Below are 16,672 nucleotides of genomic sequence, written 5' to 3' on the forward strand. Positions count from 1 at the left end.
CATTAAGCACTCACTGTGTGCCCGACATGTTCTAAGCTCATCTCATGAATTAACTCTTGTATCCTGTGAAAAGCCTGTAGGAAAAGGGGCTATTAACACCTTCACTTGCACATAAGACAGTAAGATGAGGAGCAGAGCATCTTGTAAGATTTGAGGCACAGGAAACTGACCACCAAGACATATTAAAGTAAAGTTTATCCCCCAGTAATGAGCGGGACTCATCACGAAGGTAGAGAAATCAGAATTGAAGGAGTGGGGAGGGGAGAAAGGACCGAGCTGGGCTGCCCCCACAGATGGACATGGAGAGAAGCAGCACAGGGAGGGTCTGAGGAGTCTTTTTGAGGGGAGGAACTGGAAAGGGCTGGACCCCGGGCGGAACAGGAAGGGGTGGGCTCCAGGGCACTTCAGCACGCACTGATTGGTAGTTCAATGTCTTGGGGATGTCTCTGTGACAGATGCCAGTAACGTCATAACTCTGCCCACCAGTTGGCGGGCGGGAGGATCTCACACATCTAAGTAACTTGCCCAAGGTCACACAGCGAGGAAGAGACATAGGTACAGAAACTGTGGCCAGCGTAAGTGCAGTGCTCTCTTTCGGAGACCCGATACAGATAGTCTTATTGCAGCGCCCGGACGCCATGGGGCTCCGTGGAGGTGCCGATGAGGCTGTGGCCTTTCCTCCTCCCCCTTCAGGCAAAGGGGTGTCTCCCTGAACCCTGAAACAACAGCCAGGGGTGTCCATGCGTATGCATCACACAGAATAAACATCTGCTACCAGCAATGAGCACACAGGTGCTCCTCACTACTCACAGACTCCCTGTTCGCAATTTGCCTGCTCGCTAAAATGTATTCGCAACTCCAAAGTCAGTACTCCCGGTGCGTGTGAGGTGAAGGCTGACGCACGAATGTGCAGAGCATAAAAACTCAAGGTCCACCCTAACTGGTTTGGCTCAGTGGATAGAGCATTGACCTACAGACTTAAGGGTCCCAGGTTGAATTCCCATCAAGGGCTTGTACCTTGGTTGCGGGCACATCCCCAGTAGGGGGTGTGCAGGAGGCAGCTGATCGATGTTTCTCTCTCATTGATGTTTCTAGCTCTTTATCCCTCTTCCTTCCTCTCTAAAAAAAAAATCAATAAAATATATTTAATAAAAAAAATTAAAAATAAAAAACTTGAGGTACTCTCATGAGGTCCAACAAGGTCCTTCTGCCTTTCCGTTTCCACCCTGGCTGTAAGCGCGCATCTTTTCACGGCCAGTGTAGATCTCCCTGCTGGCATTTTTGTGCTTTTCGGTGGTGATTGTGCACGTGAGTGGTCCCCAAGCACAGTGGGCAAGGGCTGGCTAGCGTCCTAGGGACAAGGCTGTGGTGTTTCTCAGAGAGAAAGCAGGTTCTGGGCCAGCTTCCTCGACAGTGAGCTGAGTTGCAGGTGGCTGTGAGCTCAGCGCTAGTGAGCCAACAACACACAGTAAGCTACTGCAAACAGAAGCACACCTCAGGCAGCGCCACGCATTGGTCAGTGAGTGGAACTGGTCAAGACGCTCCTGGGAACCTGGCCCGTGTTTCCCCGATCCCCGTGGTTCAATATTTGCCAGTTCAGAGCCAGTGACTTTCTAGGACATAACCACCTTGAAAGCGAGAGCCAGTTACATATATTCAAGGTACAGTGCGTGTGCAGTGTGTGTGCAATGGGTGTGCGGTGCGTGTGCAGTGCGTGTGCAGTCCATGTGCAGTACGTGTAATGAGCAAATGCCCAGCCCACCGGACCCACCCACACCAGCACGCAGTCACACTGCCCTGACGCCGTGTGGAAAGGGCTTTGCTACTTGGACAGAGGGCGGCCCTGCTTGGTGTCAGGACAAGAGGAACCACAGGCCCCTCTGTCCAGGCTCTCCGGGAAGGTGCCCCTCGGAGTGGGGCCACTGGGCACCAGGCAGCTCACAAACATTACTTTTCTCCCACGGCCACTGGCGAGGTGTCAGCATTACCCACGCTTCACAAACAGAGCTCCTGGGAACCTGGGCACTAAGAGAGGCGCCCCGACATCACTCACCTGGGACACCACCCACACGTGCCCTGTGGTGTCCCCTCCGCCAGTGCCGGCCGGTCCCCTCTCCTGTGACTGCTTCTCAGACCACCTTCAGCACCTGAGCAGGACAGCAAGGGCCTGCGTGAACCTCAGGAGCCAGGAGACCAGGGAGTGTGTGAGTGTGGGGGGCAGGGGGTGCTTCCCCTTCCCCTGCACCCAACGGCATGATCATGGTCACAGGCGGACCCTCTGCACCCAGCCTCACCCTCCTCACCGTCAGCGGCATGACTGCCAGAGCCCAGCGGAGTCCTGGTGCCTCTGAGGGGAGGGGGATGGAGGGAGAGGAGCAGAGATGGCGGAGGAGAAAATAACTCCTCACAGGAGGGAAGGAGGGGGAGGGATGAGACAGAGGGAGCAGAGAGAAGGACGAAGAAAGGTTCGTTTTTCTGATGAGAGGGTTCGTAGGTCCCCAACCATTGCTCCAGGGCCAACGAGGACCCTTTGGTGGCCACGTGAAGGAGGAGGAGGAAGAGGAGGAGGAGGAGGAGGGGACAGCGCAATACAAGCCACGCTGGATGCCGTGCAGTGAGCTGCAACCAGGGGCTTTGGAGCTGACAGGAGCTACCATATTGAATCAGGAAAACGTCCCAAGGACCCCCAAGCTCCTAGCAAACGCCCCTGAAATCGCTTAAGACTCCGCAGGCAATCGTCAGAGGGCACTGTAGGAATCAGCTCAGAAATGAGGGTGTTAATGTGCCAAAGAGGACCCTCAGGGAAGACGTAGGAGGGGGTGGGGCCCAAGAGGAGGATTTTGAGAAAACCTTCAGGGTGGGGCCCGGAGATTTCCGCCCGTGGTCCACGCTCTGCCTGAGAACAAGAGGTCCGTAGGCCAGAACGCGCCCACACCGGCCAGAAGCCAGGAGCTCCCGCCAAACCCAGAGGCAGGGCAGCCACGCGGGTTCCGGGAGCCAGGCCTCCAGACTCTCAGTGCCTCTGCACGTGTGATCTGCACCCTGTGGGCGAAGGTGAGAGGACCAGCACCCTGTGACCAACAAGCTCACCATCGCCCGCGCCTGTCTCATTGGCCATTTGTCCCGAGTGTTTCTGAGACTCCGAGCTCCAGACACAGGCACCCACTTATTCAACCCGCAAGGGTGCTGTGAGCGAGAGGAAGCTAGGACCGGCTCGAGGCCACAGGTGGCCTCCTTCTGAAAAGCGGCGTCCGCAGAGGGGCTGGGGGCCCTGGCCCTCGGTTCAAGGGCAGCTGGTCCAAGATGCCTTGGGTCACAGGGAAGTGACTTTGCAGTTGCGTTCTGAAATCATATGTTACTGCAAGACTCTTAAGGGCTAGAGTCAAGTGAGTTTACACACGTGTGTATACACACGACCCACGGGTGCAGGAGTTAGAAGTGAGGCGGATTCAGAAACTCACTCACACGGGGTACTGGATTGCTGCACGAGTTGCCAGACACATGGGATGAATTTTTGCTCATATGGGAAATGAAAGAGCATTAAAGCCACACACACACACACACACGCACACACAAATGCACACACATGCACACACCCACACACGTGCACACACACACACACCTATCTCTGCCTCTGTGTCAATGAAGCCACAATAAAATGGAGCCGATGGTAAGGGTTTCCTTTATTTGAAGACACTGAATGTGAAACCGCTGAGCCAGATATAAAGGGACAAAGAAAACCCAGGCGCTCAGGAAACACGGAACAGGAGCCGGATGAGCTGGCAAGTCCCCTCTCTGTTCAGACCATGCAGGAGCCGGCGGGTCCCCTGAAGCCACTGCCTCTTAGTAATGACAGTCTGGAAATGTACAAAGCGAGACGCTGGTGAGAGGTCAGAGCCCGGAGCCTGAGCTAAGGGTGCTGTGGGTCCCGTGGCACCAGGCCCCATGCCCAGCTGTGCCCGTGGAGGAAGCTCCCCTGCTGGGACAAACGCCCGGGGCTGGGGTGGCCTTGGGGGGCCAGTCTCCCCAAACAGCTGGCCATCTTCCAGGGGGACTCTTAGATCGCCCTTGGAAATTTCTGGAAGGGGAGGCTGAGCTCTTCAAGGACCAGGGCCCTCCTCCCATTTTGGGGGGAAATGCCTGCTTTTCTTTTATCTTGCCAAGCTCAGTGTCAGGAGACGCATTGCGATGGAGGAGGGGAGGGGGCTGGGACTGGCACCGAAGCAGACGCCGGGGCAGAACCTGGCATGCATGGCCACGTGAGAGGGCAGGAGGTCCATAGAGAGGAGGCCACGTCTGCTCTGTTCTGGGCCCCGCCCCCAGTACCCAGCACAGCGAGGCCATTTAGTAGCACCCAAACATGGGGACTGGACTGTGAGGCCAACCGTGTGGGCTGCGGTCCAGGGGCACAGCTGAAAACACTGCTTTTAAACAGCCATAAAGACCCAGGATGCTGTGTGGCTCTAAGCGTGGCTTAAAGGATGCCGCCCTTGCTGAGAATGTTCTGGACTTGCCTCACGGGAAAGGCAAGCTCACCCATCAGCCTACATGTCCCCAGAAATGGCCCCTCTGGGCCGGGAGCCGGGGCCTCGGCTGCATTCCGGCAGGACGTCCGGGTAAGATCACCCCCGCTCCCCGGCCCCCACCTTCTGAGAAGTCCTGTGCCCGGGCCCCGGGCGGCTGCCCGCAGCGAGGTTACCTTGCACCGGCTTGGGGAAGAAGCACCAGGGCACCTCGGGGATGGCGTCGGAGAAGCAGCACTTGCGGGACGCGCAGTCCTCGGGGCTGATGCCCGGGTAGCCGCAGTTCACGCGGGACGACACTTCCATCACACACTCCTCATTTTCTGTCACGCCACCGGGTGGGAGAGAAACAACACAGAGACGCAGTTAGGCTGCTCTGTGGACTAGAGCCGTGGTCGGCAAACTCATCCGTCATCAGAGCCAAATATCAGCAGCACAACGATTGACATTTCTTTGGAGAGCCAAAGCTTTTAAACTTAAACTATCTAGGTAGGTACATTATTATTCACTTCATTAGGGTCCTCCTAAGCCGGCCTTTGCTAAAAACCCAAGGGGCCGAAGAGGCGCATGTGGCTCACGAGCCGCAGTTTGCCGACCCCTGGATTAGACAATTCCCACCCTTTCCCTTTGGGAACACCTCTGATTCACAGCCGAGATGTGTCAGGAGGACCTTCTGAGGCTGGGCCACCCGAGGCCTGCACACGGCTTGGTGCCAGCGGCTGGCCACCCATACCCCCCAGATGTCACACGTCAGAAGCCCAAAAGTACTGGGGCCTCAAGAAAGTTATATCTCCTCTCTGGACTCCTCTCTGGCTGCCCCATTTTACAGAGGGGAATACCGAGTCCAGAGAGGAGAAGTAGCTTTCAGGCTCTAAAGCATTTGGCACAAAGTATTGAAACCTAACAGCACGTCCCCTCGAGGGAGGCTCCCGGCCAGCAGCCAGCCTTAGTGCCTGGGAGCCTCGCACTCAGTCCCTCCCCTCCCCCCCCGGGAGTGTAGGCAAGAGGCCGGGTGTGCGTTCCGGACACGCCAGCCTGCCATGCACCCACTTTCCTGTGTGCACGCCTCGGGATGGGCGACCTGCTCTCTGGAGCATCTGGCGCAAAGCCACTCTCAGAAGTGGACCTAACTTCCTAGTGCTGAGTCTGCGAGCAGCCACGTGAGTGCGGTGCCATGAAGGGCCTCCTTCCCCTGGCAGCACCTCCGGGCACGCTTTTACTGCAGGAGAGGCCCCAGCGCTGTTGTTTGCTTTTTTTAAAAAAAACACGTATTTTATTGATTTTTTACAGAGAGGAAGGGAGAAGCATAGAGAGTTAGAAACACCGATGAGAGAGAAGCATCCATCAGCTGCCTCCTGCACACCCCCTACTGGGGATGTGTCCGCAACCAAGGCACATGCCCTTGACCGGAATGGAACCTGGGACCCTTCAGTCTGCAGGCTGTTCTCCTCAAGTGCAGAGAACCAGGTTCTGTACACACACGGGCTCCCACAGGCGTCTGCCAAAGGGGCCAAGGGCTGGCACGTGGGCTCCGGGTGTGGACACAGGTGAAGGGGGATTTTCTCTTCCCGTTGGCGGCCCTGGGCACCGGGCCCCGGCACCGTTGTGGGCCTGGGCTGCGGGCCCACTGCCCTGCGGTTACCTTGCATGGGGAGCGGCGTGAAGCACCAGGGCACCCCCGGGATGGAGTCGTCGAAGCAGCAGCCGGCGGAGAAGCACTGCTCGCTGGTGATGCCCGGGAAGCCGCAGTTCTTCCTGCTGTCGGGGTTCATCCGGGAGCACTGGCAGGGGGCTGTGGGGAGACGGGTCAGCACCCCTGCACGCTGCCCCGCTCCGGGCTCACTCGTGTCCACCAGGGACGTGCAAAGCCTTGTCCCACCCACACGTGACAGGGTTTTGCTGCAATTGTATCATTGGTAAAAATTATATTTAAAAAAATAAAATAACCTTCTGCAAAGAGGTGGACAGGTGGACCCACGTGGAGACCGAGATGAAAAGTGATCAAAGCCGGGCTCCAAGGAGCCCCTGAGGGGGCCTCGTGCCCAGCCCCTCTCCTCAAGAAGGCCCCCCAGCACCAGGGGTCACCCCGACCTTGTCTCACAGACCTCAGGCATCCTCCCTGAACCGCAGGAAAGCAAGTGTGAACGTGTACAGGGCTGGGCGTGCAGCCCACACCGAAAACCTCGGGTGCCTTCCCGGCTGCTTCCTCCCTGCAGCTCCGAACCCTCCTCCCCTCCCCCTGAGAGAAGCCAGTGGAACAGAGACCCTGGGGACCTCGCTGGCCCAGAGGCCCCGCTGCCCAGATGTGGACACTGAGCCACGAGGGTCACTGCGGGGCGTTCACTTACATGGTTTCCCGGCCCCCGCCATGGCGCACAGGCCCAGGACGAGGACCGCTGCCAGGAGCCGGGCGCCTGCCATGTCCGCGCTCGCTCAGCTGCACCGGGGCCGCTGCAGAATGCCGGGTCCGCTGCCAGCGGGCGTTTTATCATCGCCTCTCTGTTTGCTCAGCAAGCGGAAGTAACCTTTCCCTCTCACCTCTGGCCCCGGCCCCCTTCGGATCCTTTGTTAGGAAATGGGGCTGAGATAGTCGGCCGCAAGACAGAGGGCCACGCAGGCGAGGCTTCCGGGCCAGGTGCCGTGCTCTGGGCACCAGGGCGGCTTCCTTGCCCAGCGGGAGCAGGGCCGTTCCAGGATGCCAACGTGGAAGACTGGCCACATGCATGTCTGGAGCTGGGCACCACAGGGTCACACCCAGGAAGGGGTAAGCCATGCATTTCTCCCGATAAAGTAGGTGCCTACCACAGGAATTAAATAGATATGGCCCAAGGCTATTTGGGGAAATGACCAGGCCAGCTGCCAACTATCAGCAGAGAGAAGATTCCCCTCGTTCAGGAACGGGGGGCCCTCCAAGGAGGGCAGGAGACCCCTCCTCCATGGTGCACCAATAGGGCTCCCCTGGCCAGCACTTCCTCACTCCATCTTGGGGAGGGGGCTGCTCTCCACAGAGATGAGTCTGATTAGGTGAAAGGAGAAGCCCGGGTGGGTGCAAAAATAAGTTCAGCTCAGCAACCCTCCGAAATTCCTCATGATCTGGACTTACATACCCCCAGCCTCTCCTGTTGCTGGGTCTCCCTCTCAGTGTATGCCTATCACACTTCTCTACACACACCTTGGCCTTTGAGCCTTTGCTGGTGTGCCCTCGTCTCTCTCAGTGCCCTCCCTCCACTATTCACCTTCCTAACTCCCTCCTGCACTTGAGCTCTCAATTCAGGAGTCACTTCTTCCAGAAAGATTCCCCTTACTTTCCTCAGAGAGATGGCAGGTCCCTCACCCCTCTCCCAAACATCTTCTGTTCACCTGACTCAAAACATCAGCTGCACCTACATTTTAGTAAGTAGATTTTTACTTTTCTCTTGTTAACTGTACCAACGATAACAGCTAACTTTGTGCCAAGTGATCACCTGAGGATTTCATAGGCTAGATCATATCCTTCCAGCTAGATCATATCCTTACAGCAACGCAAAGGAAGGGCTAAAGCTATTGCCCATTTTATGGTCTACACGAGAATATATCTCCTATTCACTGTGAATCTCAGCACTGGACCCAGTGTCTGCACATCAGGGCTTCCTTCATGAGGGGAGTGGAGTGAAGAAGTGGAGAGACAGCCACCCAGGAGCTGAGGAACGGGAACTTCCCACCTAAAGTTGCCTACTTCCCAGATTACCTTTAGATCTTATAAAAATAATAGTATCTAGACATTGATAGATGCACACAACTCAGGCAAGCCTCCTCACGCCTCTGGATTACAGTGTCATTTGTAAAGGGAGGTGGGCTTAGTCAGTGCTCTCTAATGTCTCATGTGCCTCCTACAGCCCAAGAGGAATCATATCTCATTGTACACTATCATCAGGGAAAAACTATTTTTATTACCATTTACATGTCTAGCGCCCCTAAATGTAGAAGAAGAGTGTGTGTTGGGGGAAGTGGGGGAGAGGGTTGGTGCAGGGGGGGTGGGGGTGAACAGCATACAATTCAATTTCCTCCCCAGTTTTCCAGGTTTCTGGAATTTGGCTGTGCTGCCCATGGAGCCCATGATTAAATTTATCTACTTAATGAAGGAGTCGGCCAAAGTTAGGGGAAGACATACACAAATGAACTACTGCTGGTGAGAATTTTGGTATAGAGTTGGGGAGGGAATGAAGTTCAAGATTTCTTGATGAATTATATTTGGGAATATAATTGGGTGGCTATAACTTCTAGCACATTTTCCAACGTGTTGTGCAATGTGATTTGTCCTTGTACTTCTTTGAAAGACTTTATTTAAGACATACAATACTTTAAGATGTCTCTTTGATATCTGAGTGGCTGCTTTGTTTTGCTTTATTTTACACCATACTAACACAAGCCACAATCTGATTGATCTTAAAACGTCAAAATATTTAAATCACTTACATTACCATATCAAGGTAAACTGATTTATTATAGTAGGAGTTGGTAAACTATGGTGCATGGACTCATTGCCTGTTGTTTTTTTGTTTTTTTTAATAAAACTTTATTGAAACATAGCCATGCCTATTTATTTACGAATTTGTTTAAGGCTACTTCCAAGCTGTGATGGCAGAGTTGATTATTTGTGACAGAGACTGTTTGGCCCACAAATCCTAAAATATTTACCATCTGGTTCTTTAAGAAAAACAAAATCTGCCCTAGCCAGTTTTGCTTAGTGGATAGAGTGCCAGCCTGCAGACTGAGGGGTCCTAGGTTTGATTATGCCCAAGGACATGTGCCTGGGTTTCAGGCTTGATCTCCAGTGGGAGGCTTGCAATGATTCTCTCATCATTAATGTTTCTATCTCCCTCTCCCTTCCTCTTTGAAATCAATCCTATATAATAAAAGCCTAATATGATAAGTGTCTGGTTGACCAGTTGGCCATTCAACCAATTAAAGCATAATATGCTAATGAGGTGCTAAGACTGCTCGACTGCTCAACCGCTCGCTATGATGTACATTGACCACCAGGGGACAGATGCTCCTACTGGTAGATTAGCTTGCTGCTGGGGTCTGGCTGATTGAGACTGAGCAAGACAGGCCAGACACAACCTGGAGCCCTGCTGTGGCCCCTCCCTGGCTAGTCAAATTCCCGAGTCCCTCCCCAGCCCTAATTGTGCAGCAGTGGGGTTCCTCGGTCTGGCCTGTGCCCTCTCACAATCCAGGTCCCCTTGGGGGATGTCTGAGAGCCAGTTTCAGCCTGATCCTGAAAGCTAGGTCAAGGGACTCCACTGGTGCATGAATTCATGCACTGGGCCTCAATAAACAAACAAACAAACAAATAAATGAATCTGCCTTTTCCTGTATTATCATCTTTAAAACTCTCTAAAAATAAACTTTTAAAAGTTTAAAAATTGTTGAGAGACAATTATCCATGTGCCTCTCACATCTGTGCCTCTCACATCTGTGCATGTCTCTTTAACTGTCCTAATGGTCTGGGACCTAAAATTAAGACTCAGTGCTCAGTGGAACTGAGAGGGCCTCAGGTGGCCTGACCACATGTTCTCCCCACCTGTCCCCCCAGATAAGGTCCCTGGCCAAGCCAACTTCCTTATCAGGAGACATGGCACAGTTCCCGCTTGCCCTGTATAGGGGCTCCCACTTCCCTGCCAGCCCACAGAATTACTCAAACAAGCCAATCTCATGCTCTGCAGGAACCATGAATACCCTGCCTTCTTGATGCAGCAAAGCCTCCTCCTGCAGCCCCCCATTGTTCACTCTGTTCCTGAGTGCACCCCCAGGTGGCCCTGCATGGCATGAGCGTATGTGATGCAAGCTGGAGCTGATCTCAGCTGTCCAGTGTTGGCCACCCCCACAACCCTGGATGGGAATACCCGGCCACCACCAAGGAGATGAGTAGGAGGCTGTCAAAACAGTCCTTCATGCCAGACTATCTCTCCAAGGATGTTTGTGGAGCAAACAGTCTGAGAAGGCAAGTATGGCACTTCCATCGGGAGCGGAGGGCAGACAAGCTTACTGCCCCTAAAAAGATTTGAGTTCCTTAAGAAGTCAGGGTTCCTGTCCTGTAATGCAACCCACCGTCTGTTCCAGCATTTGTCTGAGCCCATCTGTGTCACCCCAGGAGGATGTGGGGGCACAAACATGATGCCCTCATGCTGCTTGCTGCACCGTGAGCAATATAGTCCTTTATCTCTGAACCAGGGCTCTCCTTCTGCCAGCATCCATAAAACTATCAGCTTGCAAGTAGGGTAAACTCCGCGCTCTTCTGAGTTCTTGACATTGATGACCTGGAACAGATTAAGTAAATAAATAAAACACCTTCAATGTTTGCCTTTAGCATAGAGGTTTCCTACTTATTATGTCCACTCAACTTCATCGCACCTCATATATACGTAGATATATGCAGACCCACCTAATTTAATCTGTCTGCTACCTACAGAATGTCCAACTCAGGATAACATTAAGACCTGAGGAGAACTATTAAGAACACACAATCCTACATAGAGATTGCCCCCACCGGAAGTGTTAACCTGCCCGGGCTCTCACTTCATACACCTGAAACCTATATAATTTTATTAATCAATGCCATCCTAATAATTTCAATTTTTAAAAAATAAAAATACCTCTACACATCTCTTTGTTACTAACTATAATCGTCTGTCTGCACGGACCTTTAAGTGGATGACATTTTTTCTAATAGCCATTGATATTTGGATCAAATACCTAACTAATGGCCACTGTTGTTTCCTATCATGCTCACATTTATTGAATATTTTCACAACCTGCCCCTCCCACTCTCACAAAGAAAGGCGAGGGAGTTTTCTTAAGTTCACAATATCCTTCTACAAATACGCTCTTAAGCCACAACTTGGCTTGGAGAATTGGTTCCTGGCCTGGTCTTTAGTTCAACATCGTCTGAACAGAACCCTATTGTGTGGGAATTTATCAGGGAGCATTGGTAACTTCCACTGCACTGCCAGCCCCAGAACAAACAAGCTCATGGATCAAACCAAGACGCTCAAGCCACGGCGTGTGTGAAACCAATCAACAACCCCAAGTGAGAGCCGGGCAGGTTAACACTCCCCGTGTGTGGAAGCCCCTTTCACGTCCCTCGTGATTCAGGGTTCTGGTTCAGGGATCGGGTGCTGGAGAAGGCCATCCACAAATGAAAAAGAGACTATGAAAAGATTTAATTTGGGAAATGGGGGCCAGGCGGTAGTCCAACTCTAGTGGGAGAACTACTGCCTGCGCTGTCTTTTCCATCCCTTTTATTAAGATTAAAAGGATAGGATACACCTGTATCCCCTGAGCAGGAAACTCCAATAAAAGCCAATCAGTGAATTTAGGACTAACAGGTGGAGGCTGCTTCAACTACCAGCATCTAATAATTAGCTCTGACCCTTAGACGCAAGCGTCTTCAAACTACGGCCCGCGGGCCACATGCTGCCTGCAGAGGAGTCAGATCCGGCCCGCCAGGTTTTTTGGGCAGTGAGCGCAGCCGAGGTGTTACAGCCCGTGTGCTCATGGCTGTAGAGAGACATGGGTAGGAATGTGGTGTGATATCCCCCTCCAGGTCCCCCTACCCTGAGATGATCACCATGGGGCATTGAAGGGGGGATGCACCGTGGGTGAGGGGCTGCTGTGCGAGGGGCTGGCCGGGGCAGGTTCTGTGCCTGTATTCCTGGGCGTGAGGAGGAAATGTCTCCTTCTTTTGGGGCCTTTTCTCCCCAACTTCCTCCTCTCTTATCCCACCCCACCTGCTCTGGCCATGAAAAGGAAGTGGCACGTCACTCAGGGCCTCTGTCCCCTCGGGTCCACCTACCCCACCTGTCACCACACCCAGCATTCAGCAGCTCCACTGACCCCCAAAACGTGAGTGAGTGCGGTAGGTCCACGGACATGTGTGGGCGGCCGAGGAGGATGACACGGGGCCTGCTCCTAGCACCCTCTGAGCATCTTGTTCCAGACCCCGTGGGGCACGGCCACTGCCTCGCCTTCTGTTCGCTCTCCATCCAGGCCTCTCCCCCTCCCGTCAGCTGCATTCCTCTGTGGGAATTCTTCAGGGTTTTTGTGAGTTTCCAGAAGGACAGTGTGGCAGAGAGCAAGCACCAGCTCTGAGTCCTGTGCAGGGTGCTGGGCCATGACGGGACAGAAGCATGTCTGTGTGCTGAGCGGGGTTGGGGGCTGGGGGAAGTGAAGACATTTATGGGTGGTTTTTGCTACGCGACAGTGTGCCACCCACAATGAATTCTGGGGGAACATTGATAGAATTTGGTGCCTATTTTCATGACTTGACAAGGGTGTGCCTGGGAGGTGCTTCTGGAAGACTTTGCAGTGAAGGGCCCTCTGGGTGGACCCCAGTTGCTAATAGCAACTGAGGCAACTTCTGCAACCCAGTGGCCACATCCTCCTCTCACCCACCCATCAGCTCTCACCCCAGACAGTGATTAGTGTATAACCCATGACAAGAAGCCTTGAAAGAAAAGAAAATCATTTTTATTTTTTTAGAAGAACTAAAAGCACAAAGTAGCATTCGTCTCTTTTAATTTTCAGGTCAATGTTGAGCAGGAAAAATCAAAGCTGTCAATCCATGCGGTGAGATGAGGCTCAGACACAGAAGCTGAAGATGTGGGGGGGGGTGGCGAGGCTGAGCGGCAGCTGGGGGGAAGGGGGTCCATTCTAAGTGTAGACGTGACTCCCACCGAGAGCGGCTAAAATCCACAATCCTCTGAAAGGGAAGGTGCGGGAGAAGAGATGTGTTAGTGAGGATAAGGATGTTCTCTCACTTTGCAATAATTCCAGGGGGTTTTTGACTTGAAAGAACCAACGAGAAGACTCTTTAGCAAACATGGACCTTCTTCATATTTTGCCATTCCTTGCCCTCCCACCCAGCGAGCTCCGCCTCAGAGGGGTGACTCTTCACAGCGTTGGGGTACGGATGTGGGGGAAAGCCAGGAAAAAGGCAGGGTCCCTCCCCAAACGGTCTGTCAGCCCTGCCCCTCTGCCTCAGACCCGGATTCATGGTGATTTAGGCTCCACCACTCCTCCCCAGGCCCCTATGGCCACGATCCTGGCAAAAACACAGCTGGCCATGCGGACAGAGTCCCCAGGGCCCATGCGGGTTTTCTCCCGCATTCCGCACCCTCCGCCCCACCGCGTTGGCAGGGACGTACCTTCTGGGACTTCGTTCAGCGGGAAGAAGCACCACGGGTACCCGCGGACGGTGCTGTCAAAGCAGCAGCCCTTCGCTGTGCACTCGCTGGCCGTGACGCCTGGGTACCCACAGTTCTTTCTCTGGCTCGGGGACATGACGCAGGTCTCTGAAATCACACGGGGCAGGGGCAAAGGTCAGCCAGGGGCTGAACTCCTCCCTGTGTCTATCCACACTCCCGTCCTGCTTCGTTCTCCAGTTAAATCAGCAACTGGCTGGCGCGCTGATGGAGACCCAGGCCTCGGGGTCCGAGAGGGAGACCTGCCCTCCTTTCCTGGCAGGTAAACACGTCACCTCAGGGAAAATGCAAGGTGCCCGGAATCTGTAACCTTGCACCTACCTGGACAATGTGTTCATTCGCTCATTAATTTCAACTAACTATTATTAAGCATATTTACTCAATCACTATGTCTATTGATGAACCATTTGCGTGTGCTAGGAACAGGATGACACAGCAAAAACAGGCAGTGCAGATCCCTCAAAAACCGAGCTCATGCCAGGCTCCGTGCCAGGTGGTGGTGAAATTAAAATGAAGACATGCTTGTTAAGAAACCAACCTCAAATGGAGGAGAAAGCCAAGTAGATGTACAAAGCAGCACAGTGCGACCATCCTAGTGTGTTCAGGTCAAGCACAGAAGGGACAAGTGACAAGGAGGCTGGGCAAAGCAAGGAGTGCTTCCCGTAGGAGGGGACAGAATGGGGCAATGGGTGTTCCACGCAGAGGGAGCAGTGTGGTCAATGCGAGGGAAGGGGGAGAGCAAGGCGTGTTCAAGGAGGTGTAAGTCCATGTGCAGAGACGATGCTGAGGTTGAGGTGGGTGGTCTGGGAGGAGCTAGGTCAAGGGCAAGGGTGCACAGTTGCAGCCTGAGAGCAACAGCTTTCACCAGGGGGTGATGAGATGACCCAATGGGGGAAGCCCCCAGGGCAGACAGGCCAGCTGACAGCTCCCACATGGTCTGGATGCAAGATCAGTGGGACTTGCCCTCGGGGCCAGAGGCTGTGAGAAGGTGAACTCAGCAGGCTGAGGCAGGCGATGGGAAAGGAGCTGGGAGAGGGGGCATAGGAGGGTGAGGAGCTCCGTTCTGTCCCCTGGGCTCAGAGGCGCACATGTCCGTGTGCCAGGAGTGAGAAGGCAGGGAGGATGAGGAGTGAGGCCGTGGGAGCATCGGCAGTGAAGGGGCAGAGAAGGAAGGAGGTCGAACAGAAAAAGGCTGGTCAGAGGACAGGTGGATGGAGATTCAGGGTAGAGGTGGGCACAGGTGGCCTTGACCTGGGGCATCTGACTCCGTGATAAACAATTCCTCCAAAGACAGTTGGATGTGGGACACTCCCACTAGACAGAGAGGGCAGGATACCTACACGCATTCTTTTGTGAAATCCAGCAATGCATTCTAACATTAACAAGTAATGTTGATTCAGCACTTTGTAGCTTACAAAACACTTTTTGCAAACATCACAGACAATTGACCATACTCTGAAGATAAAGGCCTTGAGACACAAACAAATTCAAAGGAAGCAGCAGTGCCCTCTCTCACTGGGCAACTATTGATGGAACCAATATTGGACCAATATTGATGGAACGCAGGCCAATGGGGCAGGTGGCTTGGGCTCTGCAGAGCACGGGGCCTAGAGAGGGTCTTGGGATGCCCACCCGTGGGGTAGGCACTTGGACATCTGTGTAGACTTTTGAGTGGTCCCACTCCCTGGGCTAGGGTTTGGCTGGGACATTTAGAAGTGCTTTTCATACACCCTACATCAACGCTTGCTCTTTAAAATACGATGTTCAAGAACAGCCTCATGGCGTCAGGACCAGAAGACAGTGCCGACCAAGGAACCCACTTTTTCACGGCAGTTCTCCAAGGTCTCACTGGCCCTTTCTCCCGCTGCTGCTGCCACTTGCTTTTGCCTTCCAACCCCTCTCAAGGGCCTAAAACAATGCTTGGCTCAAAACCACACACTGTGCAGCAAAGACCGCCATCAGGGCTGCCTCTCTGTGCCCAGTGCCCCCCTAAGAAGCAGAAAGAGGGCTGCTTACCGGTCTGGACCTGGGCCAGGCTGCTGAAGGCCAGCGAGAAGACCATGAGCAGGACACAGATCACTTTGGGCTCCATGGTGGCCATGCCTTTCTCCTCACTGCTCCTGGGAGACTCCGAGTCGGGGGTGAGAATCTGTCTGGGCCCTTGATTTTAAGCCTGGGCTCTGTTTGCTGAAAGAGTGTTAGATAACATTTGCCTAAGGAGGGTCTCACAGTCCTCCACTGATTAAAAAGGTGTTCTCTAAACACAGGCAAGCCACACGGACGAGTTTGCTGATAGAGGGAAACCAGAGTCTCGTAGTCATCTTGGTGAGGGATTGGAGATTCAGAACGCCCAGCTCTTATCCGTGGGAGTCTCCTCAGTGCACTGGTCTGTATCGGCTAATGTCAACAGTACACTCACTGTGGAGTGATTCACAGAGAGAGATGGCCCACGGAAGGCGCAGCTGTGTGAACAGTGGCTCCCGGGGTCCCTGCCACACCACTCAGGGAGGAGGAGGAGCAGAGGAGCCCGCCCGCAGGCCTTGACCTTTCCAACTGTTTTGAGAATCCAAGTCCGGGGAGGGGGGAAAGCTGACCTGGGCAGGATGAGCAGGGGAATGGCAGGCCTTCCCCCTCCCCGCCAGAGGACTTGAACTCCAAACTTCATCTTCCCTCCATTAGTGCTGTCTTGTTAGACATTTCCATGGCAACTTCGCATGTGAGCCGAGCACTCTCAGGTCCTTCACGGAGGACCCATAGCCTGTGCAGAGGGACTCAGGACCCAGTCGGCACTGCCATCCTCCTCACAGGAACTAGTGAGCATTGTTACTTATTATATAAACTAATCCTTTACTTTTATTCCCCTTTAACAAGGAAGTGGCATGTACAAGAGCAGACTGGGAAAGCGAT

The 16,672-nt window shown here is 53.6% G+C and overlaps 2 protein-coding genes across 2 annotated transcripts; both read right to left on the minus strand.

The window, feature by feature from the left end:
* Positions 1–3,666: 3,666 nt before the first annotated feature.
* TFF2 (trefoil factor 2) lies at positions 3,667–7,032 on the minus strand. Its single transcript, XM_036445812.2, has 4 exons — positions 6,872–7,032; positions 6,166–6,315; positions 4,700–4,846; positions 3,667–3,857 (listed from the first exon to the last, which is right to left on the minus strand). The coding sequence occupies exons 1-4, from the start codon at positions 6,942–6,944 to the stop codon at positions 3,844–3,846; spliced, it is 384 nt and encodes a 127-aa protein (XP_036301705.1). The 5' UTR covers positions 6,945–7,032; the 3' UTR covers positions 3,667–3,843.
* A 5,977-nt stretch (positions 7,033–13,009) lies between these two features.
* TFF1 (trefoil factor 1) lies at positions 13,010–15,924 on the minus strand. The gene is made up of 3 exons (XM_036445813.2): positions 15,782–15,924; positions 13,709–13,855; positions 13,010–13,263 (listed from the first exon to the last, which is right to left on the minus strand). The coding sequence occupies exons 1-3, from the start codon at positions 15,864–15,866 to the stop codon at positions 13,247–13,249; spliced, it is 249 nt and encodes an 82-aa protein (XP_036301706.1). The 5' UTR covers positions 15,867–15,924; the 3' UTR covers positions 13,010–13,246.
* Positions 15,925–16,672: the final 748 nt, after the last annotated feature.

This window comes from Pipistrellus kuhlii, unplaced genomic scaffold (assembly GCF_014108245.1).
Source record: "Pipistrellus kuhlii isolate mPipKuh1 unplaced genomic scaffold, mPipKuh1.p scaffold_m20_p_2, whole genome shotgun sequence".
Taxonomy (NCBI): Eukaryota; Metazoa; Chordata; class Mammalia; order Chiroptera; family Vespertilionidae; genus Pipistrellus; species Pipistrellus kuhlii.

Excerpts from the sequence above, each read along its gene's own strand:
- TFF2 (XM_036445812.2), bottom strand. The coding sequence starts at position 6,944 with ATGGCAGGCGCCCGGCTCCTGGCAGCGGTCCTCGTCCTGGGCCTGTGC. Across the intron at positions 6,316-6,871 it reads GGCGGGGGCCGGGAAACCAT|CCCCCTGCCAGTGCTCCCGG; the intron begins GTAAGTGAACGC and ends GTCTCCCCACAG. Across the intron at positions 4,847-6,165 it reads CACGCCGCTCCCCATGCAAG|AAAATGAGGAGTGTGTGATG; the intron begins GTAACCGCAGGG and ends GTGGCGTGACAG.
- TFF1 (XM_036445813.2), bottom strand. The coding sequence starts at position 15,866 with ATGGCCACCATGGAGCCCAAAGTGATCTGTGTCCTGCTCATGGTCTTC. Across the intron at positions 13,856-15,781 it reads CCTGGCCCAGGTCCAGACCG|AGACCTGCGTCATGTCCCCG; the intron begins GTAAGCAGCCCT and ends GTGTGATTTCAG.